The sequence below is a fragment of the Nerophis ophidion genome, linkage group LG17, assembly GCF_033978795.1.
Source record: "Nerophis ophidion isolate RoL-2023_Sa linkage group LG17, RoL_Noph_v1.0, whole genome shotgun sequence".
NCBI lineage: Eukaryota > Metazoa > Chordata > Actinopteri > Syngnathiformes > Syngnathidae > Nerophis > Nerophis ophidion.
The window spans coordinates 32,156,493-32,182,805 of NC_084627.1; the positions used below are offsets into that span (position 1 = coordinate 32,156,493).

At 38.6% G+C, this 26,313-nt stretch overlaps 1 protein-coding gene across 3 annotated transcripts in view; it reads left to right on the top strand.

Moving 5' to 3' along the window:
- The window catches only part of mbd2 (methyl-CpG binding domain protein 2), an 89,137-nt gene extending 63,141 nt beyond the window's left edge, over nt 1-25,996 (top strand). For all 3 annotated transcript variants that reach the window (XM_061876765.1, XM_061876766.1, XM_061876764.1), the window contains one exon: nt 25,566-25,996. In XM_061876765.1, coding sequence (XP_061732749.1) covers nt 25,566-25,641 — 76 coding nt within the window. In that variant the 3' untranslated portion in view covers nt 25,642-25,996. The remainder of the gene's footprint in view (nt 1-25,565) is intronic.
- Nucleotides 25,997-26,313: the final 317 nt, after the last annotated feature.

Below are 26,313 nucleotides of genomic sequence, written 5' to 3' on the forward strand. Positions count from 1 at the left end.
CCAGCGCCCCCCGCCACCCCAAAGGGAATAAGTGGTTGGAAAATGGATGGATGGATGGATGTTTTTCATGATTCAATATTTTCTCCGCAGAAGTGTGTGATTTAACAATCTTTTCCTTCCGTTGGATCTAAAAGAAACTGTTGTTGGCCTCTACCATTTTTTGTTGATTTATATCAGTGTTTCTTAAAGCCAGAAAGTTGCCATTTAAAATAACTATAGTTTTGTGTCATGTCTGTTATCTGCTTTTTTTTCTATGAGGTTAAATAAACATCCTCAAAAACTGGCGATAAGACGCTTTTTGCTAGTGGTTGTATTTTTCTGTATATTTAGTCGTTTTTCGCCCTTTCAGTAATTGTAAGTTTGGTTTGCTCATTTTTCCTTGCATACTTCCATATTTTTTTCCAGTGATTGTAGAAACAAGCCATAGTTTGTAAGCTGGTAGCAAGAAAACAATGGGACAAGAAAGTAGTGGCACAGAAAAAAGGAGTTTAGGTGAACCATGAATAACTAGGAAAGACTTCAGAAAGCGCAGACCTCTGCCAGGCCTTATCTCCCAACAGTAAAGAATCCTTTTGAAATAATCATGAATCCCGACTAGCCCTATAACCCCCAAAATACTTTTGAGCTATGTTGCTAACCAGTGGCGTGCCGTGCATTTCCCACCAAGGACTTCAGTGATAGATAGATAGATAGATAGATAGTACATTATTTATTCCGTCAGGAGAGTTCCTTCAGGAAAATTACAATTTTCAGCACAATCCCATTCAAGATCAGACAAACATTACAGGGAGACAGAACAGGATCGCTGACGGGTCTGCCGGCTTCCAGCGCCAGTGATGTCCAACTTCAATGATTACCTCTCAAAATACCATCATTTATGTCACCACATGACCATTGCTGGAGAAATACTATACAGAAACACATTTACGCACTACTGTACATTGAATCACCTCAACAGTTTTAAAAAACGGGCTACTTTGTGGCACATTTAAAAATCAATAAACCTGCATCAGCAATTAAAATATAACTTATGTGGTACTGTCAAAATTTAAATTGTAAAAAAACATTCAACGTGAAAAAATGAAGAAATAAAATATTTGAATTCACAATTTGAAGCACCCATTCCACGCGGTATAAGCCAGTTGTACGTACCGCTCGTAGTCAGTTGATTCGAGTGGAAGTGGCGAGTATTTCCCCGTTTCATTGCTGGGACAGCTGAGCTGGCTTCGGGGGTTGGCCGAAGTCGTCTCACAAGATGTAGTTTCTCTTTAAATATACTTGTTGAAAATGGCCTTCCATATATGTCAACAATTTGTTCTCCTTTTATTGTGGGTTAAAATAGAGAGTATTGGTGATTTGGTATGGCTACGGTGCAACTTGTGATTAGATACTCACTTTGGACAAGTGAGTATCGAACCACAGTCTCATTAACATCAGGCTACCTGAATAGGCTACTGTCAACAACTTGTGATGTGATTGGCTATCGCAACTGTCTATCGCCTGCATGTGTTCTGTTTGATTGCACTATGTTGATTCAGAAGGCTACGGTTGAATTCATAAAGCTCTGGCAACAATATATCTGTGGAAAGTAGGCAGGGCGGGTCATCCAGCTGTGCTTTCACAAGTTCAAAAAGTTCCTGCAAAGTCCGGATAATAGCAGCTGGTACTTGAATGTGGTTGGATAGGGCCTGCAGAAGATACAGCTCCTGTCAACAAACAAATTCTAAAATGTCCAAATTTAGTGGAGTTGTGGAAAATGGCGATTGAATTTTATCTAAAAGTCTTTGAAGAAGGTAATGTCTCATCTGTTGAGAGAACATCACATAGTTAATGAAGTGTCAAGATCAATATCTCTCTTTTCATACACATACAACCAGTCCACAGATGTGAGTCAATGATGGAAATTATACTTTCAAATATGTTTTCTTTCCTCACTTGTCTGTTTAAAAAATATTTCTATTTTTTTAATATTTGTATATGTAAATATTGAATGTATGCCACAATGTGGGACTATTAATTTTCTTTCCTCTATCTACTTTAAGTTTACACCAGAGTCTACTCGAACCCACTTATCCGTGCGTACTTCATATCAGGACCACATGATTAGCATATGGGCCTAATTATTGATGTTATGATTGCAATTACTATTTTAGTAGAATAATGAATATGGTTTTAATAATATTATAAAAAAGTATTTACGTTTCTGCAAACAACTCAAACTATGGAAAATTAGATATCAGCCCAGATCAGTATAGATGGCAGAGTTAAAAATATGTATTTAAAAAAACAACAACAAAAAAGCTAGCTCCATACATTAGGCAATTTAAATCATACAATACTATGACATTTATAACAAATCGAACCGTTTGGAAATTAGTTGAAAATGTACTGGGCGGGGCCAGCTGCCTGAGGTAAGATGCTCAGAGCCAATCAGAAAGAAGGGGCCATTTAAGCATACCCGCCCCCAAAGTGCCAAAACAAACATGTCAGCAGAAGGAGAGATGCCAGGAGTTCACAGAGAGCGCACAGACCTAGACAGCAAGACACATAGTGTCGAGCGCGCGCACAAAGTGGAAAATCAGCGCGCGATAACAGTTTTTATGCGCTTCGATTTTTGGCACTAATGTGACGTCATACAAAACAAGCATTCATAGACTGAAACCCACATTATTCCTGGTCTCGTGCTGCTGATGTGACGCTACATCGTTGTTATACATTTGCTGTAGAGAGAAGCTGTCTGTGTTGTTAGATAGTGTGTGTGCATGTCTGCTCGCTGTTTACTCTAAAAGCAGACTGATAAGAATTATTTTCAAAACACATTTGTTTTCTGTGGAAGGGGGAAATCGACGATTAATGTAGATTTATGCAGATTGGCCTGTGGGAATTCCATTAGGAAAAAGAGGTGCTGAGAGTCGAGGAGTGAATACTATCGTATTTTTAAAGCTGGACGTGTGTTTGTGTGTTTTTCTGGTAACACAAGGTTGAAATCTTTGCAGTTATCTCATACTGTTGGATTCCTGTTGCAGAAAGTTTGGTTGCTGTTTCCTGCTGGTTGACAGAATTTATGCTGGTTCCATGCTCACTTGGTTCGTCTTCTGTTGTATTATTGATTGTGATCTGCCTACAGATGGCAATTGTACTACTGTTTTATTGTATAAATAGATGGAATTGATAATCAGATTTTACAGCCTTTTTGTTTTTCGGTTGTTACAGCTTAAAATGCCTGATTTTACGACAGCATTTAAAAAAAGTATGGCAAAAGTAGTGATGTGTTAAAATATATATATACTGTGTATATATATATATATATATATATACTGTCTATATATATATATATATATATATATATATGTTTATATATATATATATATATATATATATATATATATATATATATATATCCATCCATCCACATCCATTTTCTACCGCTTATTCCCTTTGGGGTCGCCGGGGGCTATGGTGTCTATCTCAGCTACAATCGGGCGGAAGGGGTGTACACCCTGGACAAGTGGCCACCTCATCGCAGGGCCAACACAGATAGAGAGACAACATTCACACTCACATTCACACACTATAGGGACCATTTAGTGTTGCCAATCAAACTATCCTCCGGTGCATGTCTTTGGTGGTGGGAGCAAGCCGGAGTACCCGAAGGGAACCCACGCAGTCACGGAGAGGACATGCAAACTCCACACAGAACAATCCCGAGCCCGGGGTTGAAATCATGACTACTCAGGACCTTCGTATTGTGCGGCAGAGGTAATCCTCCTCCACCGTGCTGCCCATATATATGTATATATATATATATATATATATATATATATATGTATATTTATATATATATATTTATTTATATATAGTGTATACATTTTAAAGCAAACCTTGGAGGTATTGCGGAGATATTTATAAAACAATCTTGCCTTCCTTAAATCTTCCTCCAAACACACCACTTGGAATTTGCTGTGACGTTTTTCATACCGATGACGTTAGCAGATCATCCATCCATTTTCTTCCGCTTGTCCGAGATTGGATCGAGGGGGCAGCAGCCTCAGCAGAGAAACCCAGATTTCTTTCTCTCCAGCCACTTCGTCCAGCTCCTCCTGGGGGATCCCGAGGCGTTCCCAGGCCAGCCGAGAGACATAGTCTTCCCAACGTGTTCTGGGTTGTCCTCGTGGCCTCCTACCGGTCAGACATGCCAGCGTGGCATCCTGACTAGATGCCCAAACAATCTCATCTGGCCTTTCTCGACGTGGATGAGCAGCAGCTTTACTTTGAGCTCCTTCGGGAGGCACAGACGCACCACCTGACTTAGGAACTTAATTTTGGCTGCTTGTACCCGTGATCGTGTCCTTTCGGGCATAACCCAAGGCTCATGACCATAGGTGAGGCCGTTCTTTCCAATCACACTTCTCCAGGTTTCACTGTCGTTGAAAATATGAGTGTTGAAGTCACCCACCAGAACAAGGGAATCACCTAGGGGAGCACTCTCCAGGACTCCCTTGAGGGAATCTCAAAAAGGGTGGCTACTGTGAGCTGCTATTTGGTGCGTAAGCACAAAAAACAGTCGTGACCTGTTCCCCCAGCCGAAGGCAGATGGAAGGTACACTCTCGTTTACTGGGTTAAACTCCAACAAGCATGCTTTGAGGCGAGGGGAAACAAAAATTGGCACCCCGACCCGTCGCCTCTCACTGCGGCAACGCCAGATTGGAAGAGGGTCTAGCCTCTCTTGAGAGAACTGGTTCCAGATCCCATGCTGTGCGTCAAAGTGGGTCGGACTATATCTAGCCTTAACTTCTCCATCTCGCACACCAGCTCAAGCTCCTCCCCCCAGCGAGGTGACGTTGCAAGTCTCAAGAGCTAGCTTATGTAGCCGAGGATTGGACCAACAAGTGCCTTGCAGTCAGCAGCCTCCCAGCTCACACTGCACCCGACCTCTATGGCCACTCCTATGAGTGGTGAGCCCATTGGGAGGGAGACCCACATTGCCTCTTCGGGCTGTGCATGGGGACAAGGCCGCCAACTCGGCGCTCGCTCTCGAGGGCCCTGGTGACCCGCGCCCGGACAAGTACTGAGTACTCGTTTTTTTCTTCTTCATAAAAGTCTTCGAGACGCTCTTTGTCTGATTCCTCACCTAGGACCTGTTTGTCTTGGGAGTCCCTACCAGAAGGCATGGAAGCCCCCGGACTACATAGCTCTTAGGATCAATGTGCCATTCAAACTTCTCTACCATGATAAGGTGGCACCTCAAAGGGGAGTTTTTTTTATTTTTTTGGATTATCCATATATGGGAATAAGCAGTAGAAAATGTATGGATGGTATACAGTTGTCTAAAGTGCTTTGCGCGAGTCCGCCATTGAAGTCAGCGCTGTAATCCATAAACTTCTCATTTTTTTATATCTTCATGTTGTGGAGCAGACTTGCTCGTACATGCATCCTTCATTGTAGCCATTTCGAATACAAAGTAGCGTATAGTTTTAACTTACATCCGTCAGTAGACTTCATATGGAAGCGCGAAAAAGTACAACATGGCTGGCGGGAAGAAGACGCTGTCAAAGTGGTGCCACGTAAATAAGACCATCAACAGTAAGGGGTATCCTGAAGAGACTATCAGAAAGCGGCTTGAAATCGATCTGTAAAGTTTTGTACAAAAAAAAAAATACCATTCCATGTTATGTAGACCTCAAGGAAGTGACTTAAATGTAGAAAAAACTATTATAATATGACCCCTTTAAAGTTTAGAACAAGCGGTAGAAAATGGATGGATGGATGGACACTAAATCTCATGATACAGTCATGTTCAATCTGCCGTGCCAACAAAAAATTAACTTATATTTTAAATGTGCATTGGAAAAGGTTTTGACACCCGTGTTGTACATGTGATGCCTTGTGTTATTTTGTTTTAAATACTGGAATACAGCTAATATCATATTTCCTTGTAACAAGATGGAAGTGGGGACTGAAGGAGACGTCACTAAATGCTCTTTTTAATACGCCGGCTGGCCTTTTTATCTGATCCAGACTAAGATTGCGGCTGCCGACTGACAAAAGAATGAGACACTTTGATAGGAACAGTTTCAAATATTCCCGCTCATTGTGCTTGTGTGTGAAAGAGATTATTGGCTGTGTATCCTTTAAATGCAAAAGAAGCTGATTCAGACTCCTGCAGCATGTCGCAGCTCATCGTAATTAGTGGATGTCGTGAATTATCTGCTTCAAGAAGCCTTTCACAAGGCTGATAACAACTGAGTACAAATTTCTGCTGTCAGTCAGCTGAATTGCCTCAGTTGATCTTTTTCATCAGAATTTTCTAATTATTAGCAAGTAATTAAAGGCAAGCTGGGGGATTGTTGGTCTTAAACGGGAAATTATTTCAAACACAGAGGCAAGAAAATGTTGAGATACAGAAACAATGGCCTACCACAAAAGTCAAACAATGAACAATGTGGCGTAATGGTAAATGAGTTATACTTGTATCGCGCTTTTCTACCTTCCAAGGTACTCGAAGCGCTTTGACACTATTTCCATATTCACCCATTCACACACACATTCACACGCTGATGGCGGTAGCTGCCATGCAAGGCCCTAACCCCAACCCATCAGGAGCAAGGGTGAAGTGTGTTGCTCAAGGACACCACGGACGTGACTAGGATGGCGGAAGCTGGGGATTTAACAAGACCCTTCAAGTTGCTGGCATGGCACGCCGCCCGTAATGGTGTGCCAACTTCGCGGTTTCGTACATACTTCGGTTTCGATGTCATTATTTGTCTCATTTTGGGTACAGTAAGGGAACAAAATGCTAAAACTTAAACTATAGTATTTAGCTTTGACTGTGTGGGTTCTTTTCGGGTACTCCGACTTCCTCCCAACTCTAAATACATGCATTTGGGAATCGGCTAATTGGCAGTGTTATGAAACAGCCTACTGAGAGCAAATACAATTGCTGGCAAAGTGGTGCACCAATAACAACCTGAGGCTGAACACTACAAAGACCAAGGAGATGGTCATTATTTTTTAGGGGACCGAGAGGGGAACATCCTATACTTGTAGTAAATGGAGCATGTGTGGCGACTGTGGCTTCCTCGAAGTTTCTGGGAACTTACATCTCCAAGGACCTCACATGAACTGTTAACACTTCCGCACTGGTCTAAAAGGCAGGGTAGAGACTCCAACTTGAGAAGAAACTGCAGGTATCTTTTTATGGGGCAACCATTGAGCCACTACTGATGTACTGCATAACTGTGTGGTTTGCTGCCTGTAGACCAGAAGGTCATTTCTCAATCTTGGTCAGCACTTTTCGTCAGGGGAGATATTTCGGTCAAACAAGTGCAGGACAAACAGAGTTGAAAGCAGTTTTTTATCATGGACCATTAGAATATTGAATCCGTCCTAATAGTTTACACTGTTTTTCATTGTTGTTCGTAATGGTATTTAAGTATTTATTTTCAACATGTTATTGTTTATATTTTATTTCAGAGTAGACACCTGTATTTTCGCTATGCTCTCCTGTTTAATGACAACAAAGCGTTCTATTATTTTCTGTTGTAGATGTCGTCAGCACATTTTGGAGCTAAAAGTGGCCATTCAAAAATGTGCTGAAACTCGTTAGAAAACAAGCCTATTATCCTTTCTGTAATCCAAAGAGGTTCATTATGTCTTCAAGAAATTATGTGATTTCGGTATTCTTATAGCCATTCTTAAAGGTCTGGCTATAAGAAGAACAAAATCACAGAATCACTTGTAGGGGTGATATAGCCTCTGTGTTTTTTTATTTTATATATATATATATATATATATATACATATATATATATATATATATATATATATATATATATATATATATTATATATATATATATATATATATATATATATATATAGTGTACATAACAGGTTATGTAAATTTTGCGAGCGTTTTTAAAATCTTAAGAATCCTAAAAAGAAAAACCCGTGTGTTCTTGTTTCTCATAATAATTATGAACAATAGGCGAAACTCCTAAAAAAAGCAGTTCCCCCTTTAATATCCTGGACAAGTGATATGGCTATCTGAGTTTTTTTTAATCGAGCTGAACGTTGTAATCATGACACGTTGTTACAGTGTTCAGCTGATAATCGCAAATAAGAAAAAGCACCACACAAAAGTTTGTAACACAAAAATATTTCATCCTCTAAATCAGGCATGCTAAAAGTTAGGTTTAATCCGAGTACTCCCCTTTCCCCTTGTATAATAATCCCTTTCCCCTTTGTTTTGCGCAGTCGCGTCAATCAAGTGGGGTTCAAATTCTGCACTAGGGAAGTGCGAGATTGTGCTGCTCACGCAGCACAATCTTCTAAATGAAGTGAGCTGGAGGATATTCTTTGTTTTTGTTTTTTTTGCGCTTGTTAGAACGATTAAGTTCCAGTATATTTAGCGAAAATAGCTGTAGCTACATTATTTGTTGTGTCAATGTAGAAAGAATAAACACCCCAGCCACAGAAGCCACATTTTCATTTGTTTGTTTATTGTATGTTTTCACTACTCGTTACAACAAGCCAGCAATGCGTTTGAATCTACCGTGGGTTGCTCCTTGTTTTCTACCCTATCAGTAATGTAACATGACACATGTTTGTGAAGAATCTGTACGTATCCTTTACCTTTTGCCATGGGTCTGCAGGGCCGATAGACCATTTAACCATTTGACGCCCAGATGAAAGTGAACTCTCCCCCCCACTCCTCCAGAAAAGTTTACCCCACTCTTTATACAGCATGAGACAATTAGTAATGATTTATTTGACATGTAAAGACAAAAAATGCAATCTGGAGAAAGAAATATAATCAATTTACCGTTTGTAAATCATATCCCTGAGAATTAAATAATCACACCTACAAATGTGCAAATAGCCAATTACATGGGTGGAAAATTGGAGGAATACATAAACCACATTTTCTTAATTTTCTCTCCATTCAATAAATGTCTGTGGAAGTAGTGGTGATGGAAACTTCTTCCATCATCTCTTTTAGGGAATGTGAAGTCTGAATTAACCTCATACGATCCTCAGCTAACTAATTTCGTTCTTACTATTTTGGTGAAATTGTGTTTTCAGTCAGCAGGATCAATGGGGGGAGCTTTGGTAGATTCAGAGGCATCTGTTGAAGCTGAGGATGTGTCTTCAGGTTGTTGGATTGTAACATTGAGTCGACTGCTGCTGCTAAATTATCTTAAAAGAAAATTAAACACACACGCACAAAACAACTTGGAAATATAAACAGTATGTTGATGTATGAAACTTTGAAATAATGATGATTTTAGTTCAATTACAAGACCAACATTTTCAATGTTAACTCTATGTTGAGTTTTCACTATGCCCTGTTAATATAATGAGATACTGTAATTAGATATTAAAGTATATGAGTAAAGTATACATATATACATGATTATAATATAACAATAGGGTGCAACCCATAATGTATATAATGTATAACTTCTTACTTCCTATTCCAGTAATAGGGTTATACTAACCAGTCCAATTTAGAGAAGTATTTCATATTGGATACAATATATAATCCTCCATATTGGCAGAAACATTATTTTAATTCAATTTAATTCCAAGAAATTAAACAATATTTTTGCATCCGACAAAAAACACCCACAAACCCTGGCTTACGCTAATAAAAATGCCATGTTTATTATAAATGCAGTTAAAAAAAAAAGAAAAGAAAAAAAGGCTGGCTTCCGCTGTGTCTGCTAGCTTGAGCGCCCCCACTTCTCCCAGTGTGGCGAGTCAGAGTACTGCTGAGGCATTGAACTGCAAGTTGACAATATATCGCCCCCTACCTTAGGCATAGGTACTTGCTGCCTCAAGACCTGCCTTTTCCACGTGGCAACAAGCATGCGCCCCCTCGCACGCACAAGCCCAATACCCACTGTGTGTAGCCGGGGAGGCATAGCCTGTGTCTGCCTCACTTTTCATCTGCTGGAATTTCCGCAATTTTGACCATGAAAATGATCAAAATATACAGGAACCACACCAAAATAACATAGAAAGTATAAACCAAAAGAGAAATATTAAAACTTATTTGATATTATTACTTCGCATTGTCTCATTTGCCTCCCCTGACAGCACGTCACTGATACTAACTATACTTATCTTTTGCTAAAAAGTCCATACAACTGCATTGAAAAGTAAGTTAATGAGCATTCTGTCATGACCCGTTACCCGGGTCATGGCATGATTTATGTTTGGTAGTTTTTCTGTGTTAGTCTATTTCCTGGGTGTACCCTCTTTCCCTGTTTACTGTCGGTTTCCATGGACACTAATTCTCCTCACCTGTCTTAGTTTTGCAATTAGTGTTCCCACCAGGTGTTTTGGTTCATCACCTCCCTTTATAGTGTGCTGTCACCGAGCAATAGTTGCTGGGTCAATGTTTGCTGAAGGCAACATTTACGTTCTCCTGTTTCTTCTCCTTGCAATAGTAAGTTTGTATAGACTAGCGTTCCTCGTGTTTTCACCTTTGGTGACATTTTGGTTTTGTTTAGCTCCACGCTTGTTAGCGTCCTCAGTTTGTATTTTGTTGATGCTGCTTTAATTATATTAAAAATACTTAATCTTACCTCCACGCTACTCCTGCTTGCTTCTTGCGTTGCTGAGGAACACAACAAGCGAAGTCATGCGCCCTCGAAGACATAACACATTCAAGCTAATGTCCATGATTAACATCCATTATTTTCTCTTGCAGCGTGATATTATTAGTAATAAAATACATTCAAACACTCATTTTACCTCAGCCAATGTAAGACAACTATTTCAGATGAATAGGCCAGAGAGTATTTAAAAATGATTTCAACAAAAATGTGTCTGATATTGATTTATATGTATTACCATGGCATAGAACATATATGTTGTATACTTTGTAATTGAACATTTGTAAAAGACTATAGTCTGTTACAAATAACACCCATGTTCAGTCTGTTTCTCAGCAGCAAATTAGCTATTGTGGCTTGCTCTCAGAATAGATGCTGTAGTGTAAAACACAAAATGGCACAATTGTCGTTTTTGTATGCATTGTAACTCTCATTGTAATTCTTCTACATTCAAATTGTATTTATTGATGGCTTGAACATAGATAATGGGAAAAGATTACCCTGCAATCATATTCCAAAACTGAAAAACTTACATATTTCTTCACAGTGAAGTGCCACCTTCTCCTCTGTAGCAGCCTCTCTATGTGCCTGTCGTGGCTGTATATATGTTCTGATCGCAAATAGCATCCAAATAATAGCTTGGAACCCACTTTTGTTAGTGTGTTGAAGGTGCACCCATGGAATATGCTGTAACGGACTGCAATTGTGCCCTGGAATGTTCCAAACGCAAGCGAATATATATCACAATACATTTTTTACACAGAGGAGATATGCAAATAATATGTACTGTATTTTTCCGATTATATGTCGCTCCGGAGTATACGTCGCACCGACCAAAATGCATAATAAAGAAGGAAAAAAACATATATACGTCACACTGTAGTGTAAGTCGCATTTTTGGGGTAAATTTATTTGATAAAATCCAACACCAAGAATAGACATTTAAAAGGCAATTTAAAATGAATAAAAAATAGTGAACAACAGGGTGAATAAGTGTACGTTATATGACCCATAAATAACCAACGGAGAAGGTGCCTGGTATGCTAACGTAACATATTATGGTAAGAGTCATTCAAATAACTATAACATATAGAACATGCTATACGTTTACCAAACAATCCGTCACTCCTAATCGATAAATCCCATGAAATCTTCTTCCTTGATGTTGCTTCTAAACAACTCTACCAATTCCAAAGGTATGCGCCGCTTCCTCTTGTCGTTTTCTGCTGCATATTTCACTACGTCCAGCTTGTAATCTGCAGTACATGATTTCATTTTCGGTGCCATTTATGTTCAGCCCTTCTCAGTTTTTATAAGTTACTGCCAACTTTGAAATTATACATTTTTATCGCTAAAGCAGTAGCATATAGCAGTTAGCACAACATGACCCACAATACACTTCTGCCATGACCCTCCCCCGCCGAATTCTTATTGGTTGACATGTGTGTGACGATTGCTGACGTTTGTGTGACGATTGCTGACATTTTCTTTGTCTCTTCCGTGAATGAGATAAATAATATTATTTGATATTGTGTAATCTGCAGTACATGATTTCCTTTTTGGTGCCATTTTTGTTCAGCCCTTCTCAGTTTTTATAAGTTACTGACAAACGATGAAATTATCCATTTTTATAGCTACGGCAGTAGAATATAGCAGTTAGCATTCCATGACCCACAATGCACTTCTGCCATGACTCTCCCCCGCCGAATTCTTATTGGTCGACGTGTGTGTGACGATTGCTGACGTGTGTGACGATTGCTGACATTTTCTTCGTCTCTTCCGCGAATGACATAAATAATATTATTTGATATTTTACGGTAATGTGTTAGTAATTTCACACATAAGTCGCTCCTGAGTATAAGTCGCAACCCTGGCCAAACTATGAAAAAAACTGCGACTTATAGTCTGAAAAATACGGTATCTAACTAAAGCATTTGACACACTTAATCATGATATTTTCATCAGAAAAATAAAAACACTAGTTTTGAACTGAGTAAGAAGCTAACAGGAAGCAATATGTGAAGCTAACAGAAAGCAATATGTGAAGCTAACAGAAAGCAATATGTGAAATTAGGCGAACACATGTCTACAGCACTAAATGTGGCATATCACAGGGATCAATAGGGACCAAAATAGTTCAATCTCTATCCAAACAAAATTTGTACATTTACAAAGTAATTGTAGAGCATTCACATAATGCTCTCTTGGTATATTGTACCTTGGCAGCCACCGTATTTGTTATTGTGTACTGCGCATGCGCAAGACGGTTTTTATCTATATAGGTGCTGTGATAACAACCAGTATGGACTGAGAGCTGTACCAGCGAGTAGCAAATACACAGAGTTCATTTTAAAAAGTATTTCCCTCCGTCTGGTCATTCTACATGGTGTCAGAAGTAAACGCGGACACTTTGGGACATGCAGCTTGCCACGGATCACACAGCTACATCATGTAAAAACTCCGGACCTTTTCTAACGTTGCTAACAGCAATTCCAACGCGCGCCGTGCAACATGTAAGACGCCTTCCGCGGACCGGACCCTCTCGTCTTTGATGAACACATTGCAGAGAACTGGCGATTGTTTGAACAGGAATATGACATTTTCATCGCGGCGGCACACTATGACAAGCCGGTCCGCACACAAGCCTACATTCTCAATCTAGCAGGATCGGAGGCTATTGAGAGAGAAAGATCATTTGTTTACACACCGGAAGTGAGAGGACCCGCCGCTGACGGCGTACTAGGGCCGATCATCACTCGGGCTGAGTCAAAAAAGGACCCCAAATGTTTAAAGAGGAAATTTCGGGAGATCTGCAGTCCCCAAATAAACATCACAATGGAGAGACATAAATTCAACACAAGGTCCCAGATCCAAGGTGAGACAGTTGGATCATACTGTATATCACAGATTTAAGGATTAAAGCAAAGAGCTGCAACTTTGGGACATTACAAGATGAGCTCATCCATGACAGCAGACTGGTCTGTGGCATAAATGATGATAACATGAGAAAAATCCTGCAACGTGACAGTGAACTAACTCTAGCTAAGGCAGTCTCCTTATGTAAAATATATGAGCAAACTGAGCAACACACAAGAACATTATCATTGCCACATACTCCTACTAGTGTTGACAGTCTGCAGTACAAATATGGAACGAGGCAGAGATTTTAACTATGCCAGAGGCCACAGACAGAAAAAGCTTTCCAACCTATTGTCAGCTGTAATAATTGCAGTGGTAGCCATTATGCCAAAAGAGACACTTTCCCGGCTTTTGGTCAACAGTGCCATGTTTGTAAAAAGTGGAGCCACTTCAGGAAATGCTGCAGATCAGCGCAGAGATACTCATGGACAGTTTTCCAGGGAATCTGTCCACCAAGTCGAAATGGATCAGGCCACAGGCAACGCTACCAACAATGAGACCTTCTGTATTGACGGAATAACACCAGTGGTCACAAACAAAAGACTCCAACGTGCTAAAAAAAAGTGTAGCATTTCCAACTATACACATCAATGACAAGCCCGTCAAAATGAAAGTCGATACAGGAGGACAATGCAATGTCCTATCCTATGATGCCTTCAAACATGTGGAAAACAGGGAACTAATTGACCGTTCAATAATCATCAACATTGTCACGTATGGGGGAAAGCTGACTAACACCCTGGGCTCAGTTGTTTTGCAATGTAAATTAGCAGGTCAGCAACATGCACTATAATTCCACGTCGTGGAGAAAAATGTCCACCCACTACTAGGCCTACGAGCAAGCCTGCGCATGAAACTGGTGATACTGAGCAAAGACGTTCACCAACTCAGTGTGGATACTGATGCCAACTTGCCACATAAGATATTCACAGAATATGCAGATCTGTTCAAAGAGGAACTTGGCAAGTTACCGGTGATATACTCCATGAAACTAGTCCCTATATTTTGTCTTTGTTACATATTCAACTGAATATGGGTTGAAAATGATTTGCAAATCATTGTATTCTTTTTATATTTACATCTAACACAATTTCCCAACTCATGGAAACGTTGTTTGTAGCTAAAACACTACGGAGAGGCGTTAGCTGCTGCTAGCTAGCTATTAGCTAGCTATATTTTTACAACACTACTTGCAGAGCAGCGATTTAGTGTTTACAGCTCCACCTTTAGCGTTAGCTTTAAAGCCAAAATATGTCCATTCTCTCTCTTTTGTCTTCACACAACAGACAATAATGGCGCAAGTGCCAGGCATGTGCGGTAAAAGAGTAGCCCAGGCAAACTAACAAAATATAAGCACACTTCGCAGTCCAAAAAATAATTTCCAAAGATCCATCCCTGCTGCGATGAGGTGGCGACTTCCGCCCTATTGTAGCTGAGATAGGCACCAGCGTCCCCCGCGACCCCAAAGGGAATAAGCGGTAGGAAATGGATGGATGGAGATCCAGCCCTGTTCAGTGGACATATATAGCAGCATGATTGGGAACCAGGAGCAGTTGAGTCTCGAATGCCAATCAGGGACAGATGAAGGAGCCTCCGCTCATGTCAGGGGTGCAGTGACAGGAAATAGAAACCAAAATAAGAGCTCTGGACAGGAAAAGACACAGAACACAGGAAGTTTATAACAAAACCAAAATAAGATATGAATTGCCGTGACAGGTTATGACACTTCAACTATCAATAAACCGTACATTACTACGAATAAAACACTCTTCAAATTCTTACTATTGTATTTGTTATGTATACAGGAGGGAGTTGTGACGGCACAGAACCACAAGGGGGCAATATTGCGCCATGTTTTTATTATATGTATATATATAGACAATGCAATATAATAAATAATGAACAATATCTTTAATTCAACAACAAAGGAATGGAGTGTGTCAAAACCCAAAGGGGTGTATGGTGTAAGACTATGTGTAGGAATTAAATGCTGAGTGTTTACCAGAAGTGATGAGTGAGAGACGGAAGATGTCCGTGAGGCAAGCAGCAAGTCGGGGGCTAAGCGAGGCGAAGAAGGTCCGTGTCCAAGCGGGTGGTCGAGACCCAACATACAGTCAGGGAATCAAAGGAAACGTGGGTTTGAGACGAGACGCACAGCTCGAAAACAGGAACGGGGATCTGTTGCAGGAACGACATGACACGGCAATGAAACACGGAGGGAAAAACAAAGCGAGAGCAGGATTGCATCAAGCATGTGTAAGGCCTACTGAATGGGAACGGATTGTTAAGTTCCGGCGAGGATCCTTGGGTCCACTGGGCCATATACAGCTCACCCCCATCAGTCCCAGGTTTATTGATTGCTGATCACCCACAGCCTTGCCGCATGTGGCCGTGATGCGGACAATGCGAGCAGGGGCATGTCTCTGCGCACTGCTAATGGTGCTGGCAGACCCAGCTACCGGAGAAAAGCGGGTTTGACAGTATTTTCCTAAAAAATAATATCTGTATGAGTGTCCAAAGTGTAGCTTGTAAAAATACAATTTGTATTATCATACATTACAATAGCCCTGCGATGAGATGGGGACTTGTCCATGGTGTAAACCGCCTTCCACACGATTGTAGCTGAAATAGGCACCAGCACCCCCCCGCGACCCCAAAGGGAATAAGCAGTATAAAATGGGTGGATGGATACAGTTCAATAATTTTGCTTGGACACCTACAGTACAGCAAAAAAATCTTTAATACAATATTTTTTTTTACCTAAATTGGATTGCTTTTCCTTGTTTTTTTGTATTAAATGTATCAAAGTTGCCCTCATCCTTCAAATTTATGTAGGCTTTGTCTATATTTTGTTATTTGATACTTTTTTATTGGAGATTTACCTGCTAGCAGATTGGTATTTTATTTTAAAAATCATAAAAACAAAAGCTAAAACTTTTATGTTTTGTATCTTTACTGTAGCCAAAATGAACCACACCTTGAGCAAGTGTGGTACATACCGTGATGATGGCGAACATTCACACCCCGACTTTAGACACAAGTACATCTATGCATCCTATGGGTTAATTTGCTTTTGTACAGAATCATGTGTTTATCCTTGAATTGTAATGCAGAAAATGTTAGAAATTATGTATTTGTCTGTTCTGAGTGTTTCATTGAGGCCAATTTGAAAATTAATTTTGAGTTTTACAGCAATAGTTTTGTTCTAAGGTAAAAAGCCTCAGTGATCACCTTTAGTATGTTTATGGGCATGTTATTGCTTAATGGAAGACATCTGAAGTGGCTTGTTAGTGGAAAATTCACACATTTAATATAGCCAGTGGCTGACTGGGTCCTTCGTATCCTCTATTCCTTTCCTGGAAGGGTGAGCATAAGGAAAAGTTCAATGCAAAATGATAATTTAAGCCAAATAGGACCTATGAAATGTTGGATATGACAAAGCATTCTTCAAAGTGTGCAAATGCCCGTGATATGTAAATATTTAATGGTTTCCTATTTGTAGACTACTTGATGACCCAAATTCAGCCCCCATGTTAGTTGCCCGTTAGCAAAAATGATTACACATCAGTCTCATCACGTCAACGATGGAAAACAAAACCAATTAAAATAACCTCTTCCAGTTTTTCCAAGAAGAGAAGTCAAACATGCAGACACAATTACGGCAGAAGCTTGCGGTCGGATACAAAAGAAAACATCTGGTCGTGTTGGATCAAACTTACTGAGGGATATTAACCCAAATATTAATGGGTTGATGTTTCCCCTAATTTTTCAATTTACATTTTTGTTTTATTTTATTCATTCAATGTCAAAACTAACCAAAAAACAATCAACATAACATTACAATAAATCATGAATGAATAGAACACTTATTACAGCAATATTTCATACGTACAAAAAAGCATGTAAACATAAATTTACTCCAAATATTTTCATCATCATGATTTTTTATTTCAAATACAGAGAGAGATTTACTATGTTTTGTTCCCTAAACTTACACCTGAAATGCTTCTTTCCATTGTTGCTGTTCTAAATCTCTATTTAATATAGATCTTACTTCCAATGAAAATATAATTACTTTCTCTTTTTTGAATGTTGTTTGGTACAATTTTTGTATGTGCTCTGTAAATGATTTATAATATATTATATTTAAATAAGTTTAACTGTTTGAATATTGGGTTTGTGGGTTCACTGTAAGCATTTCCAGTAAAGATTCTAATAGCTCTCTTTTGTAAAAGAAAGATTGGATTTAAACATGTTTTACAGACACTACTCCATACTTCAATACAGCATATAAGGTATGGAACAATCAGTGAGTTATACAAAATATACAATGCTTTTTGATTTAGCAATTTCTTCACTTTGAATAAAATAGTAATAGCTTTAGATATTTTAACATTTGTATATTCTATATGACAGATTTTCTTCAATCATAACACTCAAAAAACTTAACCTCTTGTGTGTAATTCAACATACATCCACACATTTCCTACTGCGCACCACTTTAATAGATCAACTTCAGGTTTTGTAAGTGTTGTCATATACGCAAACTTCACTAAATCAGGCCCAACATGTAATTGATCGATATCATTTTGTAGTATTACCCAAAACTAATGTAAAGTATCCAAACAACTGAAAAATAAGTGTGAATTACATTTGAACAGAAGTGTAGAGAGAACCATGTTACAACAGAAAGTTACCAACTATTAACAGTTATTTAGCAGGTATATTAAGAATAATTTTGATAGAAGACAGATTAATTAAGCAATATCTACAAACTCCGTTTCCATATGAGTTGGGAATCTAATGCACCCCCATACCATCACAGATGCTGGCTTTTGAACTTTGCGTCGATAACAGTCTGGATGGTTCGCTTCCCCTTTGGTCCGAATGACACGATGTCGAATATTTCCAAAAACAATTTGAAATGTGGACCACAGAACACTTTTCCACTTTGCATCAGTCCATCTTAGATGATCTCGGGCCCAGAGAAGCCGGCGGCGTTTCTGGATGTTGTTGATAAATGGCTTTCGCTTTGCATAGTAGAGCTTTAACTTGCACTTACAAATGTAGCGACCAACTGTATTTAGTGACAGTAGTTTTCTGAAGTGTTCCTGAGCCCATGTGGTGATAATCCTTTAGAGATTGATGTCAGTTTTTGTTGCAGTGCTGTCTAAGGGATCAAAGCTCACGGTCATTCAATGTTGGTTTCCGGCCATGCCGCTTACGTGGAGTGATTTCTCCAGATTCTCTGAACCTTTTGATGATATTATTGACCGTAGATGTTGAAATCCCTAAATTTCTTGCAATTGCACTTTGAGAAACGTTGTTCTTAAACTGTTTGACTATTTGCTCACGCAGTTGTGGACAAAGGGGTGTACCTCACCCCATCCTTTCTTGTGAAAGACTGAACATTTTTTGGGAAGCTGTTTTTATACCCAATCATGGCACCCACCTTTTCCCAATTAGCCTGCACACCTGTGGGATGTTCCAAATAAGTGTTTGATGAGCATTCCTCAACTTTATCAGTATTCATTGCCACCTTTGCCAACTTCTTTGTCATGTGTTGCTGGCATCAAATTCCAAGGTTAATGATTATTTGCACAAAAAAAAAGTTAATCAGTTTGAACATCAAATATGTTGTCATTGTAGCATATTCAACTAAATATGGGTTGAAAATGATTTGCAAATCATTTTATTCTGTTTATATTTACATCCAACACAATATCCCTATTCCTATGGAAACGGGGTTTGTAATAAAATGTTTTTGTAAAGGTTTGTACATAAATAATTATTTAATTTCCAATTCATGAGAATAGTTTTCTTGGCGAGGCATAGAGCGTTAATAAAGGAGGTGTGTTATGTTTTTAGCAAAATCAGTTGCGGAGAGATCACCCAACAGGCAGAGTGAGGGGAAGATGGTAATGGGAATCTCCAAGGATAATGACAGGTTCTCGCACACTCCACGCCAAAAGTTATTTACGGGCGCACAGGACCACATTGAGTGTAAGTAGTTATCTATTTTATTATCTGAGCAGTGTACACAAATTTTAGAGTCAGCTAAACCCATTTTATTCATTCTTAGACCGGTGTAATGTATTCCGTAAAGTATTTTGGGATGAATCAGCCGTGAATTTGGATTCTTAATCAGGCGAGAAGTATTGAGGCATATTTGTTTTCAGAAATCTGGGTCACAGCTTGTGGATATGTCTTAGTGCCATTTGGAAGTTGGGATACCTATTGTGTTATCTATTCTTGATAATAAAGCATATAATCTGGATAAAGCTTTGGGGCCAGATATTTTGAAGAATTTAACTGTAGTGGGGTTACTTTCCCATGTTGTTTTGTTGGTTATTGCGCTGATTACAGATTTGTTTTGTATATATTCCAGGAATTTGTTAGGCTGCATTGGATACTGTGTTATAAAACTTTTGAAATATATACAAATGTTTCCATTGATGATATCCCCAATGCATCTGACTCCCTTATCATACCATGTTGGAAAGTTCAATGGTTTCTTGTTAAGCAGAAAATCAGGATTATTCTAAATAAGCGTAAATTTGCAAGAAGTGAGCAGGGATCCAGTTATTTTCAAAAATGTCCACCAAGCTGTTAAGGTAGTGTGTATATTAATACTTTTAAGCAGTTGTGTTTTCTGAGAATTTGGCATATAAAGGGCAAGTTAGAAATTGGGATCTCCTGGCTGAGTGATTATTCAATATCTAACCATAAATCATCTAATAAATAGGGCTTGATCCAGTTTATAATTATTGTAGTTTATTTTGCAAGGAAGTAATTGGAAAAATTTGGGAGTTCTAGACCCCCATATTCCTTAGATTTTTGTGATGTTTTAAGGCTGATTCGTGCTGGTTTACTTTTCCAAAGAAACAGATTGATGTGTGAGTCTAGTGATTTAAACCAAATTTGAGAAGGTTTGGTGGGAATCATTGAAAAGAGTTAATTAACCCTAGGCGAAAAAATATATTTCACAGTTGAAATCCTTCCCATAAGTGAGATGAGCAGTGTCTTCCAATGTGCCGGATCATCCTCAATCGATTTTAAGATTGGGGAGTAATTCAAGCGATTCAGATCTGACAATGTGGAGAAAATCTTTATACCCAGGTATTTAATGATCCCTCTGTGTAGTGGAATCGATGAGGTGCTCTGAAAGTCTAAATTAATAGGTAACAAGGTAGATTTGGACCAGTTGATGGAGTAATCGGAAATAGAACTGAACTGATCAATGAGTGAGATTGTGTCTCGAAGATAAGAATGTGGATTTTGTAGAAAAAGTAATACATCATCAGCATAAAGACTTATTTCATGACGAACGGTTTCAGTATGGATGCCTTTAATATTTGCATGCTGTTGAATTGCAATTGCAAGAGTTTAAATAGATATTGCAAAAGTGGAAAACCTTGCCTAGTGCCCCTTAGAAGATAAAACCTTGGAGAGATTTGGCTGTTGGTTCTAAATGAAGCTCTAAGGAAACTATATGGGACCTCAATCCATGAGATCCAAATGAGTCTCCAAATCCAAATTTCTGTAGAGTAGCTAGAAGAAAATTCCACTTCGTTCAATCAAACGCTTTTTCAGCATCTAATAGTAAGTATGTACATTTTATTTTACTTTTTACAGATAAAATTGCAACGCGCTGTTCAAAACAATAGGTGAAGTAAAATAACAACTAAATTAAAACAACAGAGGCAACATCATAAAAGGGATACAAAGTGGATTAAAAAAAATAGTGAAAAAGGTGCATTAACAAAATGTTTACTGAAAAGAGAAGTTTTCAACTGTTTCTTAAATGTGTAAACATAGTCAAGATCACAAAGGGACTGGTGCAAGATGTTCCAGAGTCTGGGAGCTATTTCGTGGAAAGCCAGGTCTCCACAGGTTTCAAAATGAGTTTTTCGGATCTTTAGAAGACCCTGGCCTGAAGACCGGAGGCTGCGCCCTGCAGAGTATGAACATAACAAATCAGTGATGGACTGAAGGGCCCCACCATGCAACGCACGGAAAGTCAGGACTAAAATCTTCAGATCAATGCGGAATTTGAATGGAAACCAATGGAGACTGGATAAAATGGGGGTGGTATGGGCTGTTCTGGCTGCACCGGTCAAAAGTGTGGCAGCTGCATTTTGTTCAGTCTGAAGTCTGTTTAGCGTTGACTTGTTGAAAACTGTGAAGAGAGAATTGCAATACGAAATGAAATGAACGCGTGAATGATCATTTCGAGATCCAATTTTAACAGCAAATTTTTCACTTTAGAAATATTTCTGATGTGATAAACTCTGTTTTTGGTCAGCTGACGACAGTGACCCTCCAACGACATGGACTGATCAAACACAACCCCAAGGTTTCTGAGGCTGCTTTTAACAGACGCACCCAGAACACTAAGGGAGTTCTTGTTCAGGGGGATCTTTTTATCGGGAGCAATTATCAGAGTTTCCGTTTTGTTAGAATTTATCTGGAGGAAATTTGAGGACAACAAGTTTTTAATACAGGATATGCATTCCAAGAACTCCGACAAAAAGTGAAACTCTGAATCATTGAAGGAGCAGAACAGTTGAATATCATATGCATAGAAATGATAAGAAACATTTTTGACACTACTGATCAACCCCCAAAGTGGCATAAGATACAACAAAAATAAAACAGGCCCGAGAACATAAGCCTTGGGCCTGGACATTACATTATTAAAAGCAACATTAAAAATTATTCCATTTATATAAGAAGTAAACTACCCGAGAACAACACCAGAAAACCCCATCTCAGATTTGAGGCGATCTATCAGTGTATTGTGATCCACAGTATCAAAGGCAGATGTAAAGTTAAGTAAAAAAATATTAGACTATCAATCAATCAATCAATGTTTACTTATATAGCCGTTCACAGCGGAGCCAGCAGGAAAACATCCCAAGCGGAGGCGGATCAGCAGCGCAGAGATGTCCCTAGCCGATACACAGGCGAGCAGTACATGGCCACCGGATTGGACCGGACCCCCTCCACAAGGGAGAGTGGGACATAGGAGAAAAAGAAAAGAAACGGCAGATCAACTGGTCTAAAAAGGGAGTCTATTTAAAGGCTAGAGTATACAAATGAGTTTTAAGGTGAGACTTAAATGCTTCTACTGAGGTGGCATCTCGAACTTTTACCGGGAGGGCATTCCAGAGTACTGGAGCCCGAAATGAAAACGCTCTATAGCCCACAGACTTTTTTTGGGCTTTGGGAATCACTAATAAGCCGGAGTCCTTTGAACGCAGATTTCTTGCCGGGACATATGGTACAATACAATCGGCAAGATAGGATGGAGCTAGACCGTGTAGTATTTTATACGTAAGTAGTAAAACCTTAAAGTCACATCTGAAGTGCACAGGAAGCCAGTGCAGGTGAGCCAGTACAGCCGTAATGTGATCAAACTTTCTTGTTCTTGTCAAAAGTCTAGCAGCCGCATTTTGTACCAACTGTAATCTTTTAATGGATTGGATTATGATGTCTATTCAGTGGTTCTAATTTAGCCACGGCTTTTGAATACAGCTTGACATATTTTTAGGGATGTACAAACAACAAATATGACAACGTAATTCAGAAATATTTATTTATACTGTATCTGTGCTGCGTATTAGGCTGTCACTAAAATAATAACTATTCAACGATCCATTACAAAGCATTGATGAGCAAAGTGCTGATGCAAACAAATAAACATTTTTATGTAAAGAATAAAAAAAAAAAAAGAGAGAATAATTCTTGTTTTCTTCATGAGAAACATGAGGTGCGTCTATGGGATGCATGGAGAGTGAGTGTACTACGTCCTTTCAGATTTTATTGAGTTCGGGACGTAGAACACACATCTAGCAACATGACTGGGTACCCACTGCTAAATAAGATAATGAATAATGGTGACAGAACAAATGGAATCAGAGTCACATTTATACCAGGCAAGAGGTACAGAGTAAAGCGGGGCTGTGATTCCTCCCCCTCAACCCAGCGTTAAACAAACAGAAGTAAAATAAACAATCTGGTAACCCCACTTAAAATGCTGCATGACACTGCACATTGATATCATTCTGTGAAAATGGTTGTCTTCTGTGCAAATTTAAAGAAAGTGAACAGTGTGTGATTTACTGCAATGCTGTCAGTCTTTTAAGTTTGTATTTATGTTTTTATGAAATTGTTTACACATTGCACAGCTTTTATTTTTCTATCGATAGTGATGCCTCAAAGGCAGGGAGTAACTCAACTCTCTTGAATAGTTTCTACCTGCGTTTGTATGGTTTGTTGACTTAGCACATGATTTTTCATCTCATTTTTCATCTGGAAATGAAAAATGAGGTAACTGATACATAGAGTTTTTATTTATGCTTTATTTAGTGTTTTGTTCAATCCGAGATGAGCTGTGACTTAAAGTATAATTGCTTTGTAGATACACTGAGAGTTAGTTGTATTTTTCATGTTGTTTTTGAAACTTTAACATTTCTTTCCTCAGAATTTTCAACTAAATTGAAATGTTTTGTCAAGAGCCTACTTTGTTAAATGAACATTTTCAGAATGTACTTTTTCTATTTTTGGCCAAAGTAAAAACAGGAAAACAATCTGAAGTTGTCATAGTTGTATTTTTAAGTTATTATCCCATGATTTTATCCGTCTAGCCCATGTGGGAATAGATTTGACTCCATGTGACCCCTGAACTAAAATGAGTTTGACACCTCTGTTTTAAAAGAATACATGTAGATGAGGAGAATAGATGTAGCAAAATAAATGTATGCATACAGGGTTTTTTCATGGTCATGAAAAACCTGAAAAAAATAACTGAATTCTAAAATGCAATTTCCAGGCCCTGGTTAAGTTATGAAAAAAAAAAATGTCAGATGTGTTTACTCTTTGACTTACTAAGTACTGAACTTGATATACAACGTGTTGTGAGCATGTACAGAGGTCAGAATTGTCTTGCACTAGGGCAGTGTTTTTCAACCACTAGTGTGTCGTGAGATACAGTCAGGTGTGCCGTGGGAGGTTATGTAATTTCACTTAATTGGGTGAAAAATATTTTTTGCACCTGAGTAATTGTAATCCGTGAATAATGTACCGTTGTTGAGTGTCTGTACTGTGTATAGCTCGGCAGAGTAACCGTGTAATACTCTTCCATATTAGTAGGTGGTAGCATGTAGATGGCAGCATGTAGGTAAAAAGATATCTAATGCTTAAACCAAAAACAGACAAAAGGCGAGTGCCCCTAAGAAAAGGCATAAAAAGCTTAGGCATGGCTATAAAAAAGAAAACTAAAACTGAACTGGGTGCAAAGTAAACAAAACACAAAATGCTGTACGACAGCAAAGAATTGTGTGGCGCAGAGATAGCGTCCAGAAAGTGCATCCGTACATGACATGACAATCGACAGTGTTCCCACAAAGAAGAAAAGTGTCTGCACAACTTAAATAGTCTTGATAGTGAAAACAAAGCAGGTGTGGAGAATAGCGCTCAAGGAAGACATGAAACTGCAACAGAAAAAATACCAACAATACAGGAAAAAACACCAAAATAGGAGCGCAAGACAAGGACTAAAACACTACAAACAGAAAAACTCAAAATAATTCAAGGCGTGATGTGACAGGTGGTGACAGTACACCTACTTTGAGACAAGAGCTACAGTATAGTGAGGCATGCTTGGTTTTGGTTTCAATTCATATCCAACAATTGCGAGAACAACTTTTGTTGTTCTCTCGAGTTTCGTTTTTTAATGATTTCTGCTTCTGGTGTGCCTCAGAAATTTTTCAATGAAAAAAAATGCGCCTTGGCTAAAAAAGGTTGAAAAACACTGCACTGTAGTACTAGTAGTTTCTTGTAATTGCAGTGCTTGTAGAAGTGCAATCAGAGTTTGATTTGTTTTTTTTAGCTGTTATCAAATATTAACATAACTATTTTTCAGCTTTTTAAACCTTCATTTTTGTAAAATGTCTTGAAATTTGACTATTAAGCTATTTCAATTCATACAATCATAATATGTTTGTCTTCTTTCTGTTTGCAGAGTTGTTCTGTTCACCAACCTCAGGTTAATCTTCATCTTCATCTGGACCCCAAACCAAACAAAAAATATTTCATGATCATCTTTTTAATTCTGCAACTTTCCTGTTATTTAACCATTTCCTGGATGTCCTACGATAAACGTTCACCAGCAGAGACAAGTAACGACAGAATACATAAGTCCGTTTTCAAAATTCTGTGCTGTATTTGTTTTTACGTGCAATATCTAAACCCATCTAATATGTCATCTAAAATTGCAAACTGCTGGACGGCTCTTGCTAATAATTTTTTTTTTCTTTTTTTTTTTATTCCGCTAAAATCAGGGTTCTACATCAATATGAAATGAAATAGAGTAGTCTTATTTAATGCACATTTTGTATGTTGACAGTCGTGTACATGTTTTGGGCTGACGTAAATAAATAATTATATTCATAATTGTCTGGTGTTTTTTCAATAATATTTTAGACACGCTTAGTTAAGTTACATTAAAGTACATCAAAATGAGTCAGATTAATATTTGACACAAATGTGTTCTTCGATAAGATTTCATGAGTAGATTCCTGCTACTCCTGCACTATCTCAGCGATCCAGCACTATGCAAACCTGCAAAAAAATGATCGATCTCAACATATTTTGCTGCATTTCAATCCCTCTCTCTCGCCCTACTTCCAACCAATCCCGGTAAATCGTCATGTGGTATTCTCTGTCATTAATAGCCGAGCAGGTCCCCAGACCTAAGACCCATCAACTGT